The following is a 27,340-nucleotide window of genomic DNA, read 5'->3' as shown; positions in this document are numbered from 1 at the left end:
GGGACATTGCGCTGCTCTCCGACATGCACCCCAAACTCCGTGGTCATCTTTGAAGCCATAAATAAATGAGTAACGCCGCTTTTCCCTCCCATCCCTTGGCAGGGAAGGACGGTCCCTTCCCAGCCGCCGTGCCCTCTGGAAGGAGCCCCCGGGCCGGGGCCCGCAGCCGCTGCCGGCCCCAGGAGCGCAGAGGTGTCCGTGCCCTGCCTCGGAGGGCACGCGTCAGTGCCGAGTGGCAGCTGTAGGATCGCTTACTGCAGGATCTGGTAGTAATCAGAAAGGTGAGGAGTTAGCGAAATACATGTTGTATTTATTGCCAGTTTGCAGGGAGGCAGAGGGCGGCCGGTGCCGCAAAGTGAGCCATTTGTAGGGTTAAGTGTTTCAGCCTTCGCCCACGGGCAGCCTCGCCGGTTACGGGGAGATGGATTCGGCCCTTCCCGGGACCACCTCCCACCCCTGGATGTTTGTTTGCTCCCTCTCTCGGCTCCCTTCGGAGCTGTGAGGAGCTCTACCTCGGATCTTCCCACCACGGAAATGCTCTGCCGTAACCCTCCAGATTTCTCTTCCGTCCGTGGTGCTGGCACGGGAGGATGTAACCCTCGGAGGAAACTCTTCCTTAGGAGTGGCAGAGGCAGGGTGCCCTGCTTTCCCCTCGGCCCGCTCAGCCGAGCTCGGGGGATCCCGGGACTCGGCTCGGGGGATCCGGGCTGTTCCGTCCCCTATTCCCGGCCTTCTGCTGCACCTCCTCCCGCACTGAACTGCCCCTTCTGCGGCTGCCAGTGCACTGTGGCTGTAAATTAATGAAAACCTAACAACTCGAAAAGGAAACAACAAAAAAAAAGATGGTAAGATGGTGCTGAAACGTGCGGATGGGACATAAAAGTGATGGAAAAAGGTTCAAAGCTTTCAGTGATGACTTTTCAACCTTTATTTATGTGCCTATTAATGCAATATCCATCATGGAGATACGCATCTTTATCCTTTCAACTGATATGCTGGGAATCAATTGGATATGCAGATTACATTTCATAAGTTTCCAAATGTTAATCTCCCCGGCCCTTTGCTGGTAATTTCTTTTTTTTGCCAAATAGTATTATGTTTCTGGCACAAAAAAAAAAAAAAAAAAAAAAGGGAAAAAACCTCACTAAAATTAATTAATCTTTAGTCTATTTGTCTCGATTTATTGCTAAGGCTTGGGCCCAGGTGCCGGCCCAGAGCCAGCCCCTCCTGCGCTCCACCGCCAGCTCGGGCCTTCCCAAGGCATCGGTCCCCGGGCCGGAGGAGCCTGCGGGCTCGGAGCGCCCTGTCCCCGCAGCGCCCTGTCCCCGCAGCGCCCTGTCCCCGCAGCGCCCTGTCCCCGCAGCGCCCTGTCCCCGCAGCGCCCTGTCCCCGCAGCGCGGTGCTCTGTGCGCCGGGGAAGGTGTCCGAGCAGGTACTTTACCCTTCTCAGCTAGGGCTGGTTCTCACCCAGCCTTACAGCCTGGCGACCGGGGAAGAGTCCCGCTGATCCCACCTCCGCATCCCGCTGATCCCACCGCTGCGTCCCGCTGATCCCACTGCCACATCCCGCTGATCCCACTGCCACATCCCGCTGATCCCACTGCCACATCCCGCTGATCCCACTGCCCCGTCCCGCTGATCCCACTGCCACATCCCGCCGTGCTCCCCGGGTGCCCGCGGTGGCGTGGCTCCCTCCCTCACCGCCCCGGTTCGACGAATAATTTCCCCGGACATCCCTGGGTCCATAAATGAGGAGGGATGATGTGCAAAAAAGGGTGCAGAGCGGCGTTCCTCGGAGGGCTCTATGACGGAGCTTGTTTCTGAGTGAGGCTGGGCTGTGCGGAGCTGCCGTGGCCGCCGGCGGGGTGTCGTGGGATGCCACCACCTGCTGCCTCCCTACCTGCCCCGTCCCACCACCCCCCGACACTCCCCAGCGCGTCCCCTCTCGAAGCAGGGGATTCAATAACCGTTCTTATTACACTAGCGCGAATTTCCCTTTTATAAAATTACAAATTACAAAACAGTATTAAGGTTTCTCTTCTGTGGCATTTTACAGCTCTCGCCGTCCTACGCTGGTCACTCTCGTCCGAACTCCTCCATACGGTTTGGTTTAACGCTCCTCTGGCATCTCCCCACGCGTGGCTTGCGGTGGGGAAGGATCCCCCTAACCGGAGCACAGGCTCGGGGCGGGCCAGCGGTTCCTGGAAGCCCGCAAGCCCAGCGCCCCGTCCCGCCGGGCACACGCTGCTCTGCCCTGTCCGGGAGCCGTGAGCGGGCGGGAGAGGGTCCCCCAGACACACACACCCGCTCGTTTTGTGACAGGGGAGAAGGGAAAGCCATGAGGCAGCGGGTGAAGCTGAACCGGGCAACCCCGAGGGTCTCCTCGGCCGGAGACCCAAACCCTGAGGTTTCTTTTTGAGGTGTTTGGGGCGAGGACAGCGTGGAGTACGAAACAGCAGTCACAGGCGTCCACACTTAATAGTTGTGCCAGTCTTGACTTCTTTCGTTCTTTCTTAGGGTTTTTAGTGTTGGTGGTTTTCGCTTTTCTTTCTCTCCTTCTCTCTTCCTTTACTTTCCTTCTCCTTTCCTTCTCCTTTCCTTTCCTTTCCTTTCCTTTCCTTTCCTTTCCTTTCCTTTCCTTTCCTTTCCTTTCCTTTCCTTTCCTTTCCTTTCCTTTCCTTTCCTTTCCTTTCCTTTCCTTTCCTTTCCTTTCCTTTCCTTTCCTTTCCTTTCCTTTCCTTTCCTTTCCTTTCCTTTCCTTTCCTTTCCTTTCCTTTCCTTTTTCCATGTATCACACTGTAGTCTCCTCTCCACCTCCCTTGGAAATAGCCGGGGACGTCTCTTCGAAACCCGTACCAGAAATGAATTTGTGCGCGCAAAAGCGGAAACAGTGTAATTGATTTATTTCTAATAGAGGGGAGACCAACACTGTTTATCGTTCAGAAATGATTGCCTGTGTTCTTAATAGCTCTAATTTTCACTGTCCATTTGATGTGCTGCAGGTTTAATATAGAGCACTTACTAATCCAATTAAAAGTGCACCTGGCCTGGAAGAGCTCTGTAATTAGCAGGCGCGTTTTTAGCTATTTCCAGTGGAAAACCGTGAAATCATCTCTGCTGGCCTAAAGGACTGTAATATGGGGGTGGGGGCGAGGAGGGGAGGGAGGAGCGGGGCCAGGCATTCGTGCCTAATCTTTGTGCCTTGAATTTTTCACAGTTCCCGTGCGGGAAGATGAGGCTGTTTCATCGCGGGGCACTCGGTGTCTGGTAGCGCAGGACCTCGAGGGCGAGACTAGGTGGGTTTCACACCGCTTTCCCCTGCCGCCCACGCGAGCCCGGCCCGGGAGCCTGTCCCGGGGAAGCGCGGCTCGGCTTTGGGGCTGCGGGGAGGCGCTGGGGTGGCGGGGGCCACGGCAGCCCCACGGGGCCGGCCATGGGACGGGGAACTGGAGCTGCGGGAGCCGCCAGCCCTGTCGGGGGAAGCGTCCAGGCTCCTGCCGCGGCCCCGACCCCGGCCGGGAGCAGCGAGCCGGGATCGCTGCGGAGCTCCCGAGATGGTTTGTGGCAGGGCTGGCACGGGACGGGGCTGCCGGGGCGGCCCCACAGGACACCGGCTCCTCGCAAAAACACGCGGCACGCACACGAAGGCGCATGGTTACAGGAGGGGGGAAAGCAGCTGAAAAACACTGCCCGGCTGGCTCTCCTGCCGGGATGAGGAGCTCCGCTCCTCCTCCTCCGCGGGTGAGGGGTCGAGACAGTCCCAATTCGCACCCCTCCTCGCCTGGACGAGGATCACTGCCCAAAGCATCACCGTGGCACCCGTCCGGATGGGTAGGAAGGGTTTCTGCCCCCGTGCTCGGAGCCGCAGTGGTACCGGTGGGGAGTGAGGTGGGCACGGGAATGCTGTTAGCGCCGGGTGCGCTTCGTGCGGCCCTGCTCCCCGCCGCGGGGTTCCCAACCAGGAATTACATCTCTTTTTTAAAATAACACGTCTACCGAATTCCTCCCTCCAGTAAAAGGCGCGGGTGGCGCGGCGGGGTTTGCGGAGCGGCAGCTCGGCCCGCACGGCTCCTGCCGCCCCGGGCGCTCCCCGGCCCGACTCGGCCCGGCTCTCTCGGGACCGGGTTCCACAGGGCTCGCTGACGGGTTACCCCGGCTCTGTGAAACGCTTTGTGAAATACACGCTGACTTTCACTGAGTGCGAACTTTTTGTGACAGCGTCTTCCTTGGGGTGCGGGAGCGTTCCCGGGCAGCGCCCGGTATTTGGATCTGTTGGTGTGCGTTTGAAAGCGAGGGAAACCACTCGGTTTGGTGGCCGGCGTGTGGGGCTGGAGCGAGAGGGACCACGGGCTAGAGCCATCCTGGCTGCAGTGGATGCAGCTTCTTCTGTGGATCTTTCGCCCCGCACTGCGGAGCGGAGCCCGGCGCAAACCCGGAGTTTCCCCGGGCCGGGCCGTGCCGTGCTGCTGCCGGTCCCTTGGCGGCCGGTTCGTTTATCATTAAGGCTCCGGATTTCTGCCTAAATAACGCGAACCCCCGCCCACCCTGAGGCCGGCCCCGGCCCCGCAACCATCGTCCGGCTCGTAAAGGGAACGCGGACTGGGAGCCCAGAAAACATTTTCCCCTTCATTTCAAAGGAGGAAACCTGAGCGATTCTCATCCTTTTGATTGATTAAGGTCTTGAATAACTTGAAGCTCGGGAGTGACAGTTCCTGAATAGACGATTGCAAATAAAGAGCCCTGTGGAAAGCTGGGCTGGCACTTCGGAGTGTAAAGGAGGCGAGTTTGCTGGCACTTACCAAGTTATAAATAAAAGGCCGTGCACAATGGTACCTTCTCTAAGGACAGACAGTCTTTACAACACTCCTGGCGTCATATCCTGCTGTGGGCACTCCAGCTCCGAGGCAGACTTTACCTCTTTTATTTTTCCAGCAGTTTAGTTTGAATACTACAATAAATTCCTGGGAACAAACGCTTGTTAGTAAGACTTTAACACGCACCGCCTCGCACCCATACACATATAAACGCTCACGCACACGCGTGAAACGCAGGGACACCCTTGTCCCAGCGGTTTTTAAAAGCAGACATCCCCACGGAGATCTCACTGCAGCTCTTGCTTTCAAAGCCGTGAGCACCATTGGTTCCAGAGATGTCTCTTCTGGACGGAGAGAGATTTCGGTTCAAAGTAAATAAGTAAAACGAAAGAATGAAGGAAGAAGCATTTCTTCTTTAAAATGAAAAAGTTGTGGCTCCATCCCCGCTGCTGGTGCTCGGGGAGCGGAGCCAGGACAAAAATCGCTTCATGTCAGCCGGGCGGGGGCTGTCCGGCGGAGTCCCGCAGTGACACGGGGTCCTGAGGGGTGCAATGTCCAGGCCGGCCCGGTTGGTGCTCCCCTCCCGGGGCTGGGGCGGCCGTCGGGGTACCGAGTAGTTCCCCATCACCCTGATTGCGGGTAAAGGGTCCAGCACGGCTCTGCCCCGGGGTCAGCTCGGGGCCGTGCCGAGCCGTGCGGTGCCGAGCCGATCCGCTCCGTGCCGGTCCGGTCGCGCCGCCGTCGCGCCGGCCGGGGCGATGCGCGGAGCCGCCCGCTCGCCCAATCAGCGGGGACGGCGCGGCCGGGCCGGACGGCGGTGGCCAATCGCGGCGGTGCCGCCGCCGAGCCGCGCCGGGCACGGAGCCGATAAATGCTCCCGGCCCCGCGGCCGCCGCTCCCCGCCGCACCGGGGACAGCGCCACCGCCCCCCGCCCCGCCGCCCGCCCTCCCCGCGCCCAGCCGCGCCGCCCGCCGGGGCTCCGGCCCGGCCCCTGCCCTCCCGGTGCGGGGCAGCGCGGGTCACTGACAAAGGGGCAGCGGCGGAGCTGCCTCCTCCCCGCCCCTCGGCGGCATCCCCCACCCCCTCCGGGACCGCTCCTGATTCGGCGGGGCCCGCTGACAGCGCGGGTCTCCCCTAGATCAGCCCTCACCTGGATATAACCCTGCCGGCCGCTGCCGCCGCGATGACAACTCTGGCCGGAGCTGTCCCCAGGATGATGCGCCCCGGGGCCGGGCAGAACTATCCCCGCAGCGGGTTCCCGCTGGAAGGTAAGGCCGCGCCTGTGCTGCTCCCGGTTGGGAAAGGGATAATCGTTCCGTGCCGGGGTCCCGGAACAAAGCGGCCCCCCCGGCCCGCCAGAACTAGCGTACGGAGGAGCCCAGGACAGCCGTCCCGCTTCCCCCTGGGCTGTCAGAGCAGGTTCTGTCCCAGTCTGGGCACGGCTCGGACCTCGCACCCTGCGAGCGGCCCGTCCCGGCAGCGGGAGAACCGGCCGGGACGTCGGCAACGCAGCCGGCCCCGGTTCTCTTACTGGAGTGAAGGGTGGTGATTTAGGGAGCAAAGTTAGGGGAAAAGTTAGGAAAAAACTTATACTCGTATAAAAGCAATGCGAATCGAAAGGAAGTTTAGAAGCGTGGGTCGGCACCGGGCCGCTGCGAGCGGCCGCTCTCCGCCGAGGTAGCGGCGGTGCGAGGGCCCCGCAGTGCGGGGACTGCCAGGCCCCGGCCCGGGGGAGCTGCGGCCGCTCCGGCCGGCCCCGGCCGCCGGGACACTGCGGCCTTCCCGCACCGCTTCCCCCTTGTCTGCCGGAGCCAGCGGGCTCTGCAAGCCGGCTCCGGCTGAGTGCAACAGGTGAAGCCCGCGGCCGCTCCCTGCCCTGCCCGCCGGGCCGGCCGCGTCTCCGCGGGAGCTGCGGGCCCCGGGCGCGCGGTGGGGCGGGCGGGGGTGAGTTGCCTTATGGAAAAGAAACGGCAAAAAAAACCAGTAACAACAACAACAGAAAAAAAAAAGAAAAAATACGCAGTAGAATGCGAAGGAGACGTTAACGCCATTTACCCTCCTGCCTCCCTTCCCTCCTTTTCTAGTCTCTACCCCTCTAGGCCAGGGCAGAGTCAATCAGCTCGGAGGAGTGTTTATCAATGGCAGGCCTTTACCCAACCATATCCGGCACAAGATAGTGGAGATGGCCCACCATGGCATAAGGCCCTGTGTCATCTCCCGCCAGCTGCGAGTGTCCCACGGCTGCGTCTCCAAAATTCTCTGCAGGTACCAGGAGACGGGCTCCATCCGGCCGGGGGCCATCGGCGGCAGCAAACCCAAGGTGAGCCCCTCCCGCCCGCCCAGAACCGGGCGAACCTCGGTCGCGGTGGCGGGGAGCGAGTTCCGACCGGGACACGGCCCAGGCTGGTCGGCACCGGGGTTTGCAGCGGGGCCGGAGGGACTGTGCGAGGTCGGGGGTGAGCGCAGACACTCATGGGGCACAGCACCCCCGCCGTGTCCCCGCCTGTTGCTCTCAAACTTACTGAGGTTTTAGAAAATATTGTTGGAGTTATTAGCAACAATATAGTTTAAAGTAAGGAAATGCTGTTAAAAAAAACCAAACAAGACAAAAACAAACAATCAAACAACAACCGAAAAAAAAAAAAAAACTCAAACGAAAATAAAGCGAAAAGGGCGTTTTTTTGAGCGCTCAGCTTCCCAGAGCCCCGCGGGGCCCACGCTGATTTTTCCCGCAGGAGCACAGGCGGGCTCAGGGCTCGGCACGGACCGGGACGGGATCGGTCCGGTGGTGGAGCTGGCCCAGCACGGCTGGATCGGGCCCTCCCCAATTTCGTTGAAAGCGCAACAAAACGACCTGTATTTGTCTGTCTCTTTACTGCTCCTTCTCCTGCTCTGTTTACTTTTCTCTCCGCTCTAGAGCTGCGTGTATTTATAGCTACACCACCGAAAAGTTTTCGCTAACAGTAATGGAGACGAAATTTCCCCTCAGGATTATGCTACTCCTTCTCTAGCTTCTTTCCCACTAAAGGGAAGTAAAGACTTGAATTTTTATTGAAAGTTGCAGCTAGATTTCCCCTTCCACCCCCTTCTTTGATTCTTCTAAAGTAGCGAAGCGATGCCCGAACTTTTCCTTCCTGTATTAGGAGTAGAGGTAATTTTTAATAAGCGTGCTGCTCAAACGAAAGGCTAACTGCCACCCGGAGATGAATCTTTTTGTTTGAGTTTTAGATTTATTTTAAAATCACGAGGCTACCGAAGAAAAATGCCAGTACTCTAAAGTCTCCCCGTTTTTATTGCGCTGGTTTTTGTTCGGAGCTGCAAACTTTGTTCAGCCGAAACTTTAGTGACCTGGAGCTTCGTTGCCCGGAGTCCTCCACTGGTCGCGACTCGCTATTTTCTCGGCCGTGCCGCAGCCGATGCTGCCTAATTCGGGGTTTTCCACGCCGAGGGCTCTGTCCCACCTTCCCGGTAACCCCGGAGGATTTTCTGGGACGTTTCGTTTAACGCGGAGTGTGTTCATCTTTTGCGGCCCGTTATTACCTCCTGTGTCCCGTCTCACTTTACCCGCACTCGGGTGGTTTCTATCAGCGTTCCTAAGCGGGGCCGCTGTCGGCTCTCGCTGCCGACGGCGCGGGCGGCTCCGGCCGCCCCGGGGCTCTGCCGGCGGCACTCCCGGCTCCCCCGGCCCTGCAGACTGTGCCCGCTCGCCTTGTCTTTACTGAAGCAGGTGACGACGCCGGATGTTGAGAAGAAAATCGAGGAATACAAGCGGGAAAACGCGGGCATGTTCAGCTGGGAGATCCGGGACAAGCTGCTGAAGGACGGGGTGTGTGACCGCAACTCGGTGCCGTCAGGTACGGAGCGGGGGTTCGGAGGGTCCCGGAGGGTCGGGGGCGGCTCGGTAGGGCAGTGCGGTACCCGGGTGAGCCCTGTCCCCTCGGGATCGGAGCCCCGGGCCGGAGCGGTGCCCACGGAGCGAGCGGCGTTACCCGCGGTGCCTCTGGCGCGTCCCGGGAGGGTTCCTGCTCTCGGCGGGGTGTTTTCAATTAAATCGCAACTGCATCCCCTCCCCTCCTCCTGCCGACGCTTCCCCGCCGTCCCCTCCGGGCTGCTGCCGCAGGAGGGCTGGGGGCTTGCCGGGACCCGGAGCTGGGGAGCAGGAGGTGAAAGCAGCTCCCTGTGCCGGTGGGTTGTTTGGGATGGGGGGCACATGGAGCTGGAGCTGTATTTGTGAGGTGTCCGAGGGTCTTTATCACCCGCTGTGAGGGCTCGGGGAGAAGAAAGATTCTCGGGAGCCGCTGTGCCCGTGCTGGAGTCCGGAGCGGGACAGTGCCCCGTGAAACCCCCGCGGGGACGGGAGACGGCGGCTGCCTTCCCTAAGTCCCGACCGGCAGTGGCCGAGGGACACGGGACAGGCAGTGGCATTGGTGGGGGGCTCGGCTCCCCGGGCCGGCCCCAGAGCCGCGGGGGGCTGCTGGGGACGAGCCGGTCACAGCTCTGCACTCCTCCCCTGAAGTGAGCTCCATCAGCCGCATCCTGCGGAGCAAGTTTGGGAAAGGCGAGGAAGAGGAGGCTGAGCTGGAAAGAAAAGAGGTGGAGGAAGGCGACAAGAAGGCCAAGCACAGCATTGATGGCATCCTCAGCGAAAGAGGTAAAGTCCTGTTTGCCCCTCCGTGGAGCCCTGCGGCGGACCAGTGCCAGTCCCAGGCGCTGGTGGCTATCACTCCCTGACCCCCAGAGGCTGTCCTGGGGCCAGCACTGCGGGAGGTGTGGGGCAAAGAGTGAGCCTGGCTGCACATCCCATGGCATCCCATTCCCCCAGCGCAACGACCCTGCAGTGGGCAGGAATGGCGCAGAGGTTGAACAAAGATGGGAGTCACTGCTGGTTTGGTGCTCAATAACCAGGGAGGGCAGGAGCCACCACAGAGCTCCTGATCACAGCCGTGCAGGGGCTCCTTCCCCAAGCCAAATGAAAGGCTGCAGCTGCATAGGAGGGGTAGGCGCAGCAAAAGGCTGCGGAGCCTCAAGTCTCTGCAGTCTGAACAGGCCAGGCAGACACATATTTTGTTTTTTCTGCTCTTAAAACTGCTGGGAAGAGCATGTGTTGGTGTTTGGCCCGGGACTGTGAGGAGGCTGAACCCGAACAAGGCGGAGGTGAAGCGCTGCTGCCGGGGGACAGCTGCTGCTCCCGTTGAAGCCATGCCCGGCTCCGGCTGGGCCGGGGTGCAGGGGCAGGCAAGGGCCGGCCTCTCTGTGGAAGTCGCTGCCCAGCACATGCACAGGCACTGGAGAAGGCGAGACAAAAGTACCAAATGAGCTGGTCAAACATTTGTACAACTTTTCCAGCTTTTACAAAGAAGGCCTTCTATACACAATCTACACTTGGAGATGAACTTGGAAAACAAAGAGGGGGGAGTCCATTGAAACTCACACTTTGGCTTTGCACAGACAAAGCTTCAGCTAGCAGCAGCTTGATGTGAACAAAAGAAGGCAACCTTTTTATAATTCAAGGAGAAAAGAAGAGAAAACAGCCCCACAAAAGGCTGAGAAAAGACATTATGGGCTTGCAATGAGGGATGAATTATTCAATGAGCCCCTAATAGCTGATGCTCCACGCAGTTTTATGGACTCTCCATCGTGGAAAAAAATAGCTGTTTTTAGAGAGAAAATGTTTATAGCATTTCTAGGCATCAAGGGATGCTGGTGCTGTGCAAGGACAACAGAAATCCATTCTTTGACAGTAGCACTTGTCCTTGTTTTGTTGGAAGAAACCCCTAAACTCTCCTAAAACTTAGTTTTCAACTGTTACTAAAACTTTCAGGGAAGTCTCATCTTCTTTCTGTTTGTTTTTGCAAGGAGGTGTGTAATACAGACATACAGAAGATGCTAAGAAAATTAGAGATTTTAAGGCTAGAAGGCACAGTTTGACTGCCTGGTTTAGTTGCCCCTATATGATGGTCCAGAGTTTTCTCCAGCATCTCCTTCAACAGAGGGTTTTTCCAAGAGGAGTGTGCACCAAGGGAAAAATATATAAATTCAGTGCCCTAGTTGTTAAATAACTGGATTTGGTGCCTTCTTGCATTTCTTGACAGAGATTAGAAACAGAAGATAGTAAGTCTTGATTAATATCACTGCTTTATGGAACAAAGAGTGGTTAATAGAGACAGCAAAAGGAAAAAACACTGTTATCAATATAACTCATCCTTCTGCTTCTCTTTGAAACTGTCTTCGTGCCCTTTAACTGTCTGCCCTTTAAAGTGGAGCTCCTGATTTTACTATAAATCAGTGTCTGGGTGCATGGCTGCCTCTCACCAGCCCAGAGGAGCCCCAAAATTCTTGCAGGAAAACCACTGGGGCTGGTGATGCCTTGGTGCAAGAGGGGCTCACTCGTGCCTCCCAGCACAGCTGTACGAGGCTGCATTCCACCTCCCGACGTACCCGCTCTTTCATTTTCTGTGGATGTGAGTGTCTAACTTGGTTTGCTTTTAGTTCAATCAGTAGCAATTTTCCCCTTGATTGCATGGGGTAGTGTAGTCTCCTCCTGCCCTAGGCATGCAGGTTTTTGCTGTGTGAACGTGACCGGACAGTTCTGTGGAAACGGCAGCTTTGGTAATCCCATCTGTTGTGTGGCAGTGGCTGGGAAGGCTTGGCAGTGTGAGGGAGAGTGTGCTCTTCCCCACAGCAACGCCTGCTCCCCCTCCCTGACTAGCAAGCTGTTGCTTAATCTCATTACTGGAGTGGCTGGGATGCTGCAGTGTGAGCACACTGCTGCTCCAGAAAACATTTGTTGCCATACTCCTGCCCTGCATGTGCAGGAGTGTGATGCTGTAGGGACAACAAACCAGTAAAACTATTACAAGGAAAGAATAACCATAAAAGAAGCCCACCACTACTTTCTGTATCTGACCAACAAAAAGAAAGTTCTGCTTCAACTCCCATTGCCAGCTGAGGAGCTTTGATTCCACTCCATCTATAAAAACAATCCTGTTCTGTTACTAAAATAACTGGCAGTGCTCCTAAGGATTTTGATGCCGCAGGATCATATTTGCCAGCAGCCACCAGCTTGGCTACAAGGCCTGGTGTGGCAGAGGGTGCCTGCTGGCAGTGCATCTCAGATGCCCTTTCTGACACTCAGGTTGCTTGTGGAATTTCCAGAGGGTGTCCATGTGCTGTCCAGCAAAACCCTCTAGCTCAGCCCTGAATTCTCTGTGTTACCGAGGGGAAAGAAGTGGGGGGTTTGTGCAATGTGAGGAGTTGTTGTAGCTCTGTTCTTGAGGGCTTGAGGGATCCTGGAGCGTGGGTGCCAGGGAAGGCTGTGGGATAGGTCACAAAGTGACTCCTGAGGCTGATCACGAAGCAAAGTCTGGCTTTTCTGCTCGGGAGCACACATTAGTGCTGGACATTGGCTGGCGCTGCCTGAAATCCCCTCCTTGCCACGGACCTTTGGGTGGCTCAAGGAGTGGCATTTTTGGCAAGGATAAGAGTTGTCATTTTAATGGTAAGTAATTCAGGATTCAGGGAGTATTTATAGCAGTGGGATTAGACGGAGTGGAAACATGATTTTTTAAAAAAATATGTGATAAGAATTGTGTATCATTGGGATCTCTCCCACCACATATGTGGGTGTAGGTAAACCTTTGTAAGCCTGGGGTGATTCTGTTTCAGCCTTTCTGTTCTGGGACACTTACACATGATTCTCACACTGTTTACAGATGCCACATGTGCAGCCCTGTGCTGTATTTCAGTGTTTCTGCCAGCGTCACTAACGACTCTGATTCTGGGTATATATTTAAAGAAAACTTGATAGTCATAGTGTGTAACATAGTGTGTATGGCTCTACAGCAGCATAACTGTATTTCTGCATGCGTGATAATTTCTTCCTAAAGGCACAAGCCATAAATAAAGAACACGAGAAAGTTTTGTGCCTTTATGTGGCACATCAGGGCTTATTTTTAGCATAGCCACTACAGAAGAGGGAGTTGCTTGTACCTTTGGTGGGAGTTATGTGCGGCATGGTTTGCTGACTAATCTGATAACTCCCCCTCCATCAAATAGCTGTTGTTTTCTGGCAGGAGCCAGTGGCTTTCAGCACTGCAGTACTGGGGCAGAGCTGCTCCCCGGGCCCGCTGTGAGCAGGCTGGGGTGGGGGCTGGGGCCGGGACCCCCCCGCTGGCCTCAAAGGGGGCCTCTGTTCCCAGCCAGGGAATTGGGAATTGGCCCCCGGGCTCTGTCCCGGCCGATCCTCCCCCAGTCATGCGCACCCGTCCAAAAAGGGCCCTACTCATCCCAAGCCTCTACCCTTGGCTGTACTGAGAGCAATTCAGGCTACAGCAGACTAAATTGCCTCCTTTATTTTCTTCTTACTTTCATCTTGGACCAAACCCTTCCCCCTTTCCCTCCCCTTCCTCTTTTCTTTTTTTTTCTGTGTGCCTGAGGCTCACATTAATACAATTTCGGCACCACCCCTATTTTAGTGTGTGTATGTGGGGAGTTTGAAGGGGTAGGAAAAAAAAGGACCTCAGCACAAAAGCCCTGCTCAGCAGCTCGAAAGTTCAAGCTGCTGCTGCCTCTCTAGCTGTGTGATGCTTTTCCTGTTTGTGAGTTTTGGGAAACATTTTTGCTTTGTACTGTAATGGAATTAGAGGACAGATGCTGACTGTAAATGGGACACGCGACTACCAGCCCCTAGCTTAAATATTTAGATGCAATGTTACAATTACTGACTTGATGCAGGAGGCTTTGAAGTGATGGCACATGATCTAAAGGGTAGCTCGAGCTAGATGGGATGGCAGATGTTTTGATTAGGGTTGGTCAGTATCATGCAGCCGGTTATTTTTAGATTGCTAAACTAATAAAGACATTTTATTAAGGGAGAAGATTAACAAGGAGGCACCAGATATCAGTTGGAGTCATTCATTTCTGCATAGTAGATTGTTGGATTAGTGGCTGGAGCATGGGATGAGTCAGATGCTGAGTTAGAATTTGGTTGCAGGGGTTGTCCTGGTTTTGCTCCAGTGTCCTGACTCAAGGCACAGTGGTCGGAGGACTTAGGTGCTGTGTGACATGCTGTTGTGGGCTGAGAAGCAAAGTTTATTCCCCTGCTCAGTGCTCAGGGTAAAGTTTCACTTATTGAGTGAGATGTGATAGCTGTGGCTGCAGGCAGTTATTTTCTTGAGCCTGAAATTTCATGCAGTTTGTATGTTTGGTCACTAAGAAATCAACTTGTGTCACTTGAACAGTGTTGTTTCCGAGGCTCTCAGAGCTGACAAAAAATAGTACTTAATTAAGAAAAACTCACTTCCTGGTGAGTCCAGAATTTAGCTCAAGGGTGACAGTGCCAACTATATTTTCTGTCTGTCTTTTCCTCTTTCTCTTTCCTCATACCTTAATAATGAGAGTCCAGGCTTGGGTAGAAAATGTAGGTGTTTCACAAGTGCAAATCGGTGCAGGTGATTCCATGCAAACCCAGAACAGCTTTGTTTCTTCTGCCTGAGCCATCATCACTGTGGGGCTCTGGGCCAGGCTTCTGCTTCCAAATCATTATTCTGAGATAATAACAACAACAACAATAATAATAATAACAACAATAATAACAACTGATGACCTCAGCAATAAATAATGACCTCATCATCAAGTGAGAGTGTGATGTGCCAGCATGCTGAGCATTTTTAGAAAGGTGCTAAATGTTTGACTTTAGGGTGACTTCAAAGTGGAGTTTGCTCTTCCAGAGCTGCCGGGGGCAGCCCATTCCCTCCTGTCTTGAAGTGGGGATTTTGAGGAGTGCTAATTGTCAGACTAACTGCAGGCTAATCGTCTGACAAAGGCACCAGTAATATTTCCAGCTGTGGGAAGAAAGGGTGTTAATCTAACTGCGACTCTCTGAAGTAATATATATACACATCATATCCTTGGCTTGAAATCATGATTTTATTAATGGCTTTGAATGTTTTGCCATCTTAGGGAGCTTTCTTCAACTTAAGAGTCAGCGCCTGTTCAAGCAGAATTGCTGTGGGCATCCTTTCCAGCTTTTCTAATTGCATATATCTAGAACAAAGCTGAATGTTATTTTAGCAAATGTCAGGATTGCTTCACACACACAGCAGTCAATTAACTTGAATTTGTACCCAAGTTAGCACCTTACTTGGTTGCTTTGAAGATCATCATCTACTAGACTTTGAGGGTGTCATTCTGGAAAGACAGAGGCAAGAAACAGTTGGTTGATTTCGGTATGCTAGGACTTCCCTGAGAATGTGATTTATGTATTTGGCTTTCCAGATTCTCCTATGATTACAGAATCTGTGATGTCAGTAGGAATTTACCATAATAGACATCAGGCTTTTCTTGGAACGAGCTCTGTAATCTGAGGAACTGCAGCTCTGGGGAAAATCCCCAGGTTTAGGACGTAAGAGGGGTTTACTCGGTTGGGCATCAGCCCTCCAGCCCTGCAGATGTGGGCAATGGTGACAAGTCCCGAGGAGTCCCACTCAAAGGACCTATTCATGTGTGCAACGCCGCTCACGTGGGCAGGAATGGGGCCCAAATTCGTTCTATTCTGTTTGCAAAAAGCACCCACTGCACAAGAGTGTGACTGCAATCCCGAATGCAGCTCTGGCAAAACTCTCACTGAGGGCAAGGAGCTTTGTGTCTCACTTTACACAGAGGGAGCAGTGGCATCAGAAGACAGACAGAGGTTTTAATTAGATAAAAAGCTAATTAGCAATTAATGATGTAAGTAAAAGCCAATACCAAAACAATTGTTAAAACAATTTTGCGTGCCTGATTTTGAATAGTGATTCTCTGTTATAGACAGAGATTTTCTGTTATAAGACAACACTTTTATTTAACACTTATTTGGGGAACGTTTAGTTTGATTTGAGTTTGAGTTTACTTATTGATAAGGGTTGGAACAGGGCTTAGGAGAGGGAAGCCAATAAAGCTGATAGTGATAAATTATCATGAGTCCCCAGAGCTATGTAATAAAACTGCATTGGGAAATGAAGCAGAACTACAAAGTACTCTCTGGTTAATTTAAGAAGAAATTGAGTGAAACACAAAGCAATAAATCAGAGCAAGTCAGTCAATGTGAATTTCTCCACGTAAATGTCACTTTAAATCCTATGTAGCAAACATATGTGGCCAGAGGAACAACAAAATATAGAAATAAAAATGCAGGATACTTCCAAGTGGTCCCTGAACGCTGAGCTCTCTGGCTAATAAAAATGATGTACAGTAATGTAATTCACCACAAGCCCTTTTCAGCATAGTCTGAGCGCGGCATTTCACTCTGCTTGCCCTGGAGTACTCCTGCCCCATGCTGTTAAACTAATTCAGTTTAAATCACTCTGCCTAGGAAAAAAGTGAAACGTAATGAAATTAAAACTCACTGAGGACACATTAGAGTTAAAGTGTGTCATGTGTTGAGATTATTTAGTTAGGGGAGTTTGATGCAATTGTTGACAGGTCATTTATTCATCCTAGTAAATAAAGATTCACGAACTATTAAGAATGTGCATATATAACTAGTGAGACAGTAAAAGACAATTAAGCAGTCAGTTTAATGTCTTATCTTGCTGGTTGCCCTACAGTTGTTTTACAACTAGGAATTAAAATTTGAAAAGAAAGTTTTCAGTGTCCCTGGCCAAATATTGATTAAGTAGTTGTTTGCTGATGCCATTGTGGCACATAAAAAGGCCAGTGGTTCTGCCCCTTGTTGTTCATCTTCCATTGTTGCTGATTCTTAACCTCGGAGATCAAAGGAGGATCATTTCAGTTTATCTGTCTTGGAAAATCCTTCTTTGCTCCTAAACCCATATGGATTAATGGCCAAATTGTCCTTAATGAGATGTGAAATTTGAATGGAATCCTTATTTTGCATGGTCTGTTGAATGTATACACTGTATGCTCTTACAGTTTTGTGTTTTCCTTTTTTTTTTTTTCTTCAGCATTACTGGATTAGATTTTGTTTTAATCACTTTATTTGTAGTATACAGTGCATTGAAATATTACTATTGTAGCAGGTAATATACTATGTATTTAACTGAATTTTACTAAAACTAATTTTGTTGCATGTAGTCTTTTTTATGAGCGTAGCCTAAAGAGGAAAAAAAAGTTGTCTTTGTGTACCAAATCACACAAGAGATAAATAGTCCAAGGCTGCCAATAAAAGAAAGGGAGCTTGAGAAGCCAGCCCATTCTCCAGACTGGGCTCTCAAAATATAGGGGACACAAACAAGCTTGCAACAATTGTTTGGTCATTTTCTTCAGTGTAAATTTTGTGGATCCTACTTGCCTCAGCTAGGATAGTTGTGCTGTCCCTTCTCCCAAAAAAAAAGGGAAGTTGAATTGACGAGGCTGTGCAGGAAAACAAGCAAGAGCCCTGGAGAACAATCAGTTCCTTGTGGCATGGCAGAAAGCTGTATTTATTTCAGAGATAGTAGAATGTATCCCACCACAGCCTCAGTAGAAGAGGCTGTGCAATCTGGATGTGTTTTCTTGTCATTGTGACAGGAGCTTTCATCTGAACGGTGAGGTATGGGAGTGTTAGCTCCAGGTCCCACTGCATCCACTGGAAACAGGAATTTAGCTCCACCAACTGTAGTAGGCAGCCTGGTGAAACCAGAGAGCCTCCCCTGGTGTTGCATTGATTTTTAGGTGGGTGGGTGGGTCTCCTCTGCTCTTACAAAAAACAGCACAGTAAAGGATAAGACAAAATTTTAAAATCATCATTTTCTAATTCCCTTTCCTTAATACACTTTGCTTCCATTCTGTCTGGTTAAAATATCAGTCCGTGCATGCTTTGCAAGTACCCAGCTACTTTAGGAGACATTTTGTCTCAGAGTGAGAGCTAAGACTCTTTGAAAGCATTTTAGATACAAATTTCCTCAAAGTCCACGAACCCAACTTTTTTTGTTTCCATAGAGAGCTGTGGTGAGCACAGTGATCTCCATGCTACCTTTTGAATTTTTTTAATAGATATTTGCCTGGTTGAAGACTTTCTGCCAGACGTGATCAATGTTTATATCATGCACAACCCCATATAAGGACCAATCTTAAGGATTTTTATATTTATGATATGCCTCACGTTGGATGTCTAATCTAAAAATGACTATGTAATTTCTTTATCAGATATATTGTCACACAGATCGCTGTGGTTTGAATAGTACGAGGAATAAACTGTCTGTGGCTGACAATTCTGCAAGCAGACAGCTTATTCAGCCCCTGTCAAATCTTATTCACCTTACTTAAATGAGCAGGACTGTTCCTGCCAATATAAGCAGAATCTCTTCCACGTACTAGCCTGGCAAAGCAATAGCAACCACAGCTGTTTTGGCAAAATTGCTCTGCGCTTTGTTAAAAATGTAACCCATCTACCCCCTGCGAGGCAGTAGCACCAACCATACTGTGTAACCAAATTGCACTTAGAGCTGTTTTCCATCTCTGTTTTTGTCTGTCCCAGCGAGGATGGCGATGAGCGCGGACAGGTTTATAGAAACCAGGCTAGCAGAGTAGCAGGGAATGCTCCCACAGAAAATCCGTTTTTACTGAAGATGGTGTGGCAGGACTTCCTTTTCATTGTGACCTCAGGGCTGGCTGTTTGATCTGGTGTGAAGCGCTGAAGGGTCAGAGTGTGAGGTGGGGGGATCTGTGCCCCAGTAAATACTCTGACACCTACCCAGCCCCTCCTGTCAGGCTGAGAAAAATACTTGCACAGAACCGGCTGCAAGTCAGGACTCAGCTGGTTTCATGAACAGCAAAATAAGTTCTTTTCAGAAGGAAAGTGTTTGAAAAGAAATAAAAAAAGGAAGTGGAAATTATTCAGCTAAAGAAAATGGGAGTAAAATGCACTGTTTCACAATGAAATCCTGAAAAGTACAGATTTTGAAAAAACCCAAAAATCTCTGGAATTCCATTTACCAAGGGATAAATCAAGTAACTCCACTGCAGATGGTGAACTGATGCTGCTGTGTGAGTGAACGCTGAATTAAATTATCAGTACTTACACAGAAGAAGAGATACTTCTATACATCTATATATCTCTTCTACAACTATTAGCTAAGGAGTGATGGTGTGAGCAGTCATCAAATCTTTGTGGTGGGATGCTGATAGATCTATAGATGGAGATCCACAAAATTTTTCTGTAGAATTTTAACACGTGTGGTGCAGAGAAAAGCATCGAGTGTACCTCCCTTGCTGTGTGTGGTGCCTATTCCCTGTATGGTGTATGACTTCACTGAGTTCTTTGTCTCTGGAAATGGAAAATAATAGAAGAAAACATTCAGGAATCTATTTAGAAGATTATACAATAGATGTCACAGTTAGGAAAAAGCCCTGTGGGTTCATCCCTGCTTTAGCACAGTTGATTTGACCTGCTCTCTTTTAAATCAACAGGCTCAAGCAAAAATGCTGGAATATTTGGCAGCTACATAGAAAACCACATAAACCCCTGTTGCTTTAGTACCCACAACTTGTTTTCCAACAAATACAGTGTTGTCTTTTGAAAACCCCTTAAAACTAACAGCTTGTCCACCTCTTCTGAACAGCACTGAGACTGGCTCGAGCTGCACGTTGTGTGCACTGGGCAGGGACTGAAGCAGCCAGAAGCATGCTCACATGTCCTGGTGAAAATGCAAAATGGATGCATGCAGCAGACATATTTTAAATCTTTTTTGTTATTGCCATCTCTATGTTTAAAAGTTTGTTGAGACCAAATTGTATTGGTATTTACATCAGAACGGCCCTGTGCTCTCAGTAGGGCTGTGCAGGTTACTTAGCATTGAATTTTGTCCTGCATGAAAGTTTAATCACATTCCAGACTTGAGGAAAAAAACTCCACTTTCTCATACTTAGAAAGACCTTATAGTGCTAAACATCTATTTTTGCCGGTAAAGAAGAGACCTGACATAGCCAGTAAGTGTAGTTAAAATGCTGCAAGCAGAGCAAATTAAAAAAAGCTGCTTTAGAGAATGGTACTTAATTTTTCTAACATATGATTTAGCAAAAAAAAAAAAAAAAAATCAAACAACCCCCCCTGGCTCTCTGCTGTAAGGAGCTCTGTAACCAATCTGCTCCATCAGTCCTGGCAGGGTGGGAGGCAGTGCTGCTTGCTCGCTCCCTCTGATTTCTGGCTCCTCCCTGGCTGAAGGGTATCAGGAGGGGAGGCACACTCTGTCCCCATATGCAACATTCCTGTCCTCAACCTTTGGTCCCAGTCAACGCAGCAAATGAAATTTTTGGAAGGAGACCATGTAATTTGAATGGTTGTCAAAACTCATACTATGATGGGTGTAAAGAGAGTTTGTCCCCAGGCTGTGAGAGGTCACTTGGCCAAGGAAGAACTTGAGTCAGAATTCAGTGTTACTGTGCTTCTCCTGTATTGGCAGTGGAAAAGATGGAGTAATGATTGATGACATAAATATTTCTGTTAATCTGACATCAGAACCAGACTTGTCAGCCCTGGAAGAGTAAATCAGAGACAGAAATTTAATGTGAATATTGAAAAAATGCTAACCATGGATAGTAACTGAATCTCAGTAATGATAGTTATAAATAAAAAATAAAACACCCATGAAAAGGGTTATGAGAGGGAAAAAATTTCCTCCAGGTGATCAAAAAGTGTAGGAGGGACTCATCTTTTCCTATTCCTGAGTGCTGCCGTGCAGAAAGGTGAGCACTGTTAGAGCAATAGGCACCTGGAGCTGGGCGTTGGTGCTGGGTGTTTGGTGCTGGGTGTTTGGTGCTGGGTGGCACAGGACCTATGGAACCGCGAGTTTGCCAGGATGGCAGAGGGGAACCCTCTGGAGGCACTGCTGTGCTGTTCCTCCTGCTTTAGCCTCCGGATTCTGTGCCCTTAGGGTGCCTTGGGCCCCTTTTCAGAGCCGGATCCTTTGGTTGAAAGACCCATTGTGTTTCTGTGAGTGCGAGCTTGAGCAGAGAGCAGAGCCCTTGCGATGCAGGGCTGGGTGCAGGGCTGGCTCCCAGCCCGGCTGGGCGCTGGGGCTGCCCTGTTCCCAGCGCAGGAAGCTCCTCACTCTGCCCTTCCCTTCTGGGAGCTTGCTGTATGCTTATTGTGAGGTTTAAAGCTTCCACAGGAGCGCTGTGCTCTGGGGGTGGAGGCAGGGGTGACAGCGGTGCAGGTGGTGCTGTGCCCTTGGTGACATTGAGCCACCATGGTGGATGCTGCAGGTGCCTGTGATTTGGGCTGTAGGGTTTTCTGTCCCCCTTGCACAGCTGGGGCTGGTTTGCTGCTGGGGAAAAGGGGCTGCCCAGGGCATCTTTCCACAGGCTTTGACTTTCTTCTGACTGGGCTGTGGTGAGTGTGCTTCTGCATCTCTGAGTTGGACTAAGGGATCTTCTCTAATACCTCTTTTGAGTAGGAAGGAGTCATCTTGGTGATTTGTATGTTTATAAGTAAGAGATACCCCTATACAAACAAGAAAAAAGTGGTTGTGGCACAATTGGTCGTGCAAGAACTGGCTTTAGTTTGAAGAAGAACTGGTTGGAGTAGGTACAATTTGCTCCGTGTTTCTTGCAGTGATTTCTGCACTGCTTGTGCCTGAAGCCAGCTGAGGTAGGGCTGCTTGCTCCTCCTTCCCAGTTACTGGTCTCTGCTGCTCCTCTGTGGTTAAATTTTCTCCTTGTTTCTGAGGTAGTTTTTCTTTCTGTGGCTTTTTTTTTTTTTTTTTTTTTTTTTTTTAAGAAATGGGACCAATGATATGTTCCTCCCTCAATGCTATTTCTAACTGTCTGGTGTCCAGGAATCAAAAGTGTTCCATAGGTTCAGCGGTCATCATTCCTCTGCTGAAACTGCAAATCCAGATGGATTGATACTTTAGAATGAACATTTGTAGCTAGATAGGATTGCAGCCTGTCCTTGGAAGAATACTTGGGCTTTCAACTTTTGGGTTTGAAGAGGGGAACACCATGGTTGTTTGTAGAGGGGTTAGTGGGTACCCTATGGACCACTAGACTCACCAGATGCACAGAGCAGCAGGGGCGTGCTGTGATGAAGTGATAAAGATTCTGCACCTTTATTTTTAGTAGTTTTATTACTTTATTATTTATTTATTATTTTTTTAAAGCTAAAGCAGATCAGTAGCTAGTGTGGTCTGGAATTAAGTCCATGAATCTAGAGGTGTTACCTCAATTTACCCTGAGGCTCTGAGCCACCATGTATTTACTGCAGTAATTGATGCGTATTTTTTGGTGGTTTTGCTGAGTCTTCCATGAATACCCTGCAATTCTCTCAAATATGTGGTGTGAAAAATCAATTCAACAATATATACAAATAGTCATTGGTTCTAAGAAATTATTCAGTGCTTGAAGTTTATGTGGTTGTGACTGGGCACCCAGGTCTTGCACTGGTTTTTCTTTTACACTACTCTTGCATTTGCTAAAAATGTGTGTTTCCTGGATAATTGCTAAAACATTTTTTCTTCTTTCAAAATTATTTTTTTACTATTGTACCTTTTAAAACAGAGACGTGTACTGAGCAGAAAAAGGAGATAAAAAATGTTTTAAACATTCTTTTGTTTTACATTGCCAGTATTTACAGTTTAAAACTGTAGATTTCCATACTTTTGCAAGAGAATGCATTTCTCAGTGGTAGGATTTGTTACACAGGATGAACTACTTTGGTTTGATTTTAAACTTTTATTAAATGAAATCTGTAATTTATTTTATAAGCGTTCTTCTTGACAAAGGGAAATAGTCCAGTAACTTGGATGTGAAGTTATAAGCTATAAACGGGGGAGCCAGTTGCAATTGATAGACTGGCTTAAACTTGTCAACAAGTCTTACAAAAATAAAAGTTTTTAGATTTAAAACTGCAGTACAACTTGCAGTACAGCAAGATTTAATTTCTAGAGTTGGCAGAACAAATATTTTTTACTGATTTGTAAAATTTCAAGGAAAATTACACTGTTATTCCTTGAACAGTAAATTTATAGGTTCGGTTTTGTGTGTTTTTGTTCCTTCTTAGCACCGCTAATTCCTCTAATTAATAGTGTCAAGCATGTGAGATTGCTCATAAATCTGAAAAAAGGCCTATTGAATTTAATAGCAAGACTTGTATTGTCTTTAATGAAATTTGGTCAGACCCTAAACAGAAAAGTTTTTTTTTCCCCCTGTCTCTCTTTTTTTTTTTCTTTTTTTTCTTTTTTTTTTCTTTTTTTTTCTTCTTTTTTTTTTCTTCTTTTTTTTTTTCTTCTTTTTTTTTTCTTCTTTTTTTTCTTCTTTTTTTTCTTCTTTTTTTTTCTTCTTTTTTTTTCTTCTTTTTTTTTCTTTTTTTCTTCTTTTTTTTTCTTCTTTTTTTTTCTTCTTTTTTTCTTCTTTTTTTTCTTCTTTTTTTTCTTCTTTTTTTTCTTCTTTTTTTTTCTTCTTTTTTTTTCTTCTTTTTTTTTCTTCTTTTTTTTCTTCTTTTTTTTCTTCTTTTTTTTTCTTCTTTTTTTTTCTTCTTTTTTTTTCTTCTTTTTTTTTCTTCTTTTTTTTTCTTCTTTTTTTTTCTTCTTTTTTTTCTTCTTTTTTTTTCTTCTTTTTTTTTCTTCTTTTTTTTCTTCTTTTTTTTTCTTCTTTTTTTTCTTCTTTTTTTTTCTTCTTTTTTTTTCTTCTTTTTTTTTCTTCTTTTTTTTTCTTCTTTTTTTTCTTCTTTTTTTTCTCTTCTTTTTTTTCTCTTCTTTTTTTCTCTTCTTTTTTTCTCTTCTTTTTTTCTCTTCTTTTTTTCTCTTCTTTTTTTCTCTTCTTTTTTTCTCTTCTTTTTTTTCTCTTCTTTTTTTTCTCTTCTTTTTTTCTCTTCTTTTTTTCTCTTCTTTTTTTCTCTTCTTTTTTTCTCTTCTTTTCTTTTTTTTCTCTTCTTTTTTTTCTCTTCTTTTTTTTCTCTTCTTTTTTTTCTCTTCTTTTTTTCTCTTCTTTTTTTTCTCTTCTTTTTTTTCTCTTCTTTTTTTTCTCTTCTTTTTTTTCTCTTCTTTTTTTTCTCTTCTTTTTTTTCTCTTCTTTTTTTTCTCTTCTTTTTTTTCTCTTCTTTTTTTTCTCTTCTTTTTTTTCTCTTCTTTTTTTTCTCTTCTTTTTTTTCTCTTCTTTTTTTCTCTTCTTTTTTTTCTCTTCTTTTTTTTCTCTTCTTTTTTTTCTCTTCTTTTTTTTCTCTTCTTTTTTTTCTCTTCTTTTTTTTCTCTTCTTTTTTTTTCTCTTCTTTTTTTTCTCTTCTTTTTTTTCTCTTCTTTTTTTTCTCTTCTTTTTTTTCTCTTCTTTTTTTTCTCTTCTTTTTTTCTCTTCTTTTTTTTCTCTTCTTTTTTTTCTCTTCTTTTTTTTCTCTTCTTTTTTTCTCTTCTTTTTTTTCTCTTCTTTTTTTTCTCTTCTTTTTTTTCTCTTCTTTTTTTTCTCTTCTTTTTTTTCTCTTCTTTTTTTTCTCTTCTTTTTTTTCTCTTCTTTTTTTTCTCTTCTTTTTTTTCTCTTCTTTTTTTTTCTCTTCTTTTTTTTCTCTTCTTTTTTTTCTCTTCTTTTTTTTCTCTTCTTTTTTTTTCTTTTTTTTCTCTTCTCTTCTTTTTTTTCTCTTCTCTTCTTTTTTTCTCTTCTTTTTTTTTCTTTTTTTTCTCTTCTTTTCTTTCTCTTCTTTTTTTTCTCTTCTTTTTTTTCTCTTCTTTTTTTTTCTCTTCTTTTTTTTCTCTTCTTTTTTTTCTCTTCTTTTTTTTTCTCTTCTTTTTTTTTCCTCTTCTTTTTTTTTCCTCTTCTTTTTTTTTCTTCTTCCTCTCCTTTCCTTGAGGCAGAAAAAGTTTTGAGTTTTTCTGAAGAAACTGAGGAATTCTAGCATTCCTGGGCATGAGAGGAGAATACTGATTAGAATCAGGCGGAGAGCAAGCAGGTGCTGAGCATGTTCATTGCTTAACCCCCTGCCCTGCTCCTGCATCCCTGCCTGACCCAGCGCTCAGACCCTGCAAATAGCAGCAAGTTGCCAGATGTTGGAGATGTTTTCAGTAGGGTGATTATTCACCAGGTCTCGTCTAAAACCGGGCAGCTCCTACAATGCCTGCGTTTCATGTTTAAAGCTGGCTGGGTAAGCCATTGGAGACAGTGTTGAGGGAAAATACTGTATTTCTGGGAACCAGAGCTCTGTGATATCCCTTTGCCAAAAGTAACAAGCAGAGTAGATTGCTTGAGGGGAAGAAAGCTGCCTAAATTTTTTTTTTTTTTAATGAACAAAAAAGATTTTATGGGTTAGAAACATTGCACCCTAAAAGAGGTGTGTTTAAAAGTTAAGACTCGAAAGCTTTTGTCTGGAGAATAATGCACTTGGGGTAAAGAGCAGCACAATGGAAGTCTTTTCTTCCAGTTATGTATGGACGAGCATCAGTCAGCCAAGGAAGAACTTCAAAGGCCAATGTGAAAACTTGCTGGGCTCTTTCTTTCCTGACAGGTTCTTCTTGAGGTGAGATGGGGAGAGCTGCTTGTGCTGGGAACAGCAGCTCTCCTCCTGTAGCAGGGGAGGTAATAAATCATGTGCAAACTGAGGTACCCACCTCAACTATCTCTGTCTCCAGTTGATTTGCCTTTTTGGAAGTTACTAAACCATCCCATTTCATGAGTCTTTTATTGCTTATTCATAAAGAGGTCTCAAATTCCACTTCTGCCTTGTTGGAAAGGCACCATGCCAGATGGAGGGGGAAGATGATCCATTTCTCTGCCTCCAAAAAACACTCATTATTCATATGCTGTAATTTGCCTTTAAGGTGGAAAAACAGCCCCAATGTGTTTTAATACAAGAGGTTCAAGAGTATAACTGCTGTGCATTAAAACAGTGACCAAACTTTGTGCCTGCAAGTATGTATGGAGAGTGTCAGGGTTGGTAAAGGAATTGTTTCTCTGATACAGGAACAAGAAACTCAGAATAGCATCCAGAGAAATCTCTTCAAATTGACCTTATGAAATAATTTAATTTTATTGAATTTTAAAATACTTTCTTTTGGTTAGAAATTTATTTATGCTAAATAATGCTGTCTAGAGTAATTTATTTCATTTTAAAATGGGTTTAAGGAGCAGTTTTAGTGTTACCTGTGAGGCTGTGCTCTGGAGGCATTGCTTTAGAGGACTGTGTGTGTCACATCAGCCTTTGTCAAAGGCAGAGACACAACAGAGAAAGCAGAGGGTGTCTGATGGAGAAAGCAGCTCTTGAGCTGGCAGGAGCACAGAGCAGAGTGGTCTGTACTGCAAGCCCAAACAGGGCAGATGCTCCTGCTCGTGCACACTGGGCTATTCACTTTCTGGGGGTGGGGTAGGGAAAGCCAGGCCCCTTTAGCAGCAAAAGAAACCCCACTGCATCTCGTCTCTAGTATTTGAGAAATGCTTGCACAGGTGAGCCCTGTGCCAGCCCGTGGCCATGAGCAGGGTGTGAGCATCAGTGAGTGCCACAGAGCCAAGCAAAGCTGTGGGAGCACAGTGCTGCCTGTCCTGTCTCAGGAAGTTTGTAGCAGTTTTTCTGAGGTTCAGGGAAGGGCCACGTAGGATGTGCTCAAAGTGTTTGCGGTGCAAGCCCGGATTTGGGACTTCACTGCTGCGAAGACGAGGCTGTGGGATTTCTGTGTGCTTTCTCTGTGTTCCCACCCTGATCATCCAGCTCTGCCAGACTTAACATTTCAGTCCCTTTCCATGACAGCCCTCATTCATTTAGCTATGCATTAGGCAGGGAAGAAGAACCAGTAATTATGAGCAAGCTGGCAATACTGTGTTCCAGTAACTGTTTCATGGTGTGTTTGAGCTGATGGCTGCAAGAATGGAAAATAAGTCTTTGGGATGATGTGGAAGGTCTCTGCTTGCATGCTCTGTCTCTTGGCTCGAGCCTGCTGTACGTGCTCAGGCATCCTCAGCTTCAGTCAGGCTGTTTGAAGGAAATGGGGTTTCTCTGAGGGTTAGGTTTGAAATAAATGATTTGCCCACAGCAGCAGCAGCTGTGATATTCACTAGGAGTGCATTGCATGACTTATCTAGACAGTCTATGGGCTGCTTTAAACTCATCAGTGGAAGGTGACAGAAAAGCTAGATTAGTGTTGGCTGGCTTAAATTTTCTGTATAGGTGTTTGCACTCATACTGAGGAAAAATTCTTTAAGTGAAAAAAAGATGGCATTAATTATATCAGGTGAGTTCAGCTTCACTGCTGAGAAAATGTCATTTAGCAAAGCAAAGGGGTGTATCACACAATGAATATGTGCAGTTGTGAGAAATGAAAATTTGTCACAATGGTACTTTTATTATAAATTTCAAATGTGCAATCCTACTGATCATAATTTATTATTGTTTTTACTTTCAACATAACCCAATGCCATCTAACTCCTTGAAAATCAAGTCCATGAACATTCACTTATAACGAATTTTATCTTTCATTTCAGGAAAAGGGTGAAAGACTAAATATGATTTAGAGTTGAAAACAGGACAATAGACTTGAATTTGGTAGTGTTGTCAGCAGGATTTTAGTTTTTCAGAAGTAAGGGAAAGAGGAACATTTTGGATTTTTGTCGTGCTGTGGGCTGACAGTCTAAGACC

General features: G+C 47.8%; 1 protein-coding gene across 1 annotated transcript in view; it reads left to right on the top strand.

Annotated features, from left to right (window-relative positions):
• The first annotated feature begins 5,859 nt into the window (after window positions 1-5,859).
• LOC117000855 (paired box protein Pax-3-like) overlaps window positions 5,860-27,340 on the top strand; it is a 64,376-nt gene continuing 42,895 nt past the window's right edge. Inside the window, 4 exon segments of the mRNA XM_033068906.1 lie at window positions 5,860-6,083; window positions 6,900-7,135; window positions 8,543-8,669; window positions 9,332-9,466. Coding sequence (XP_032924797.1) covers window positions 5,999-6,083; window positions 6,900-7,135; window positions 8,543-8,669; window positions 9,332-9,466 — 583 coding nt within the window. The 5' untranslated portion in view covers window positions 5,860-5,998.

This window comes from Catharus ustulatus, chromosome 10 (genome assembly GCF_009819885.2).
Source record: "Catharus ustulatus isolate bCatUst1 chromosome 10, bCatUst1.pri.v2, whole genome shotgun sequence".
Classification (NCBI taxonomy): domain Eukaryota; kingdom Metazoa; phylum Chordata; class Aves; order Passeriformes; family Turdidae; genus Catharus; species Catharus ustulatus.
The sequence above is the reverse complement of the archived record's forward strand: the minus strand, read 5'-3'. Positions and strand labels throughout refer to the sequence as shown.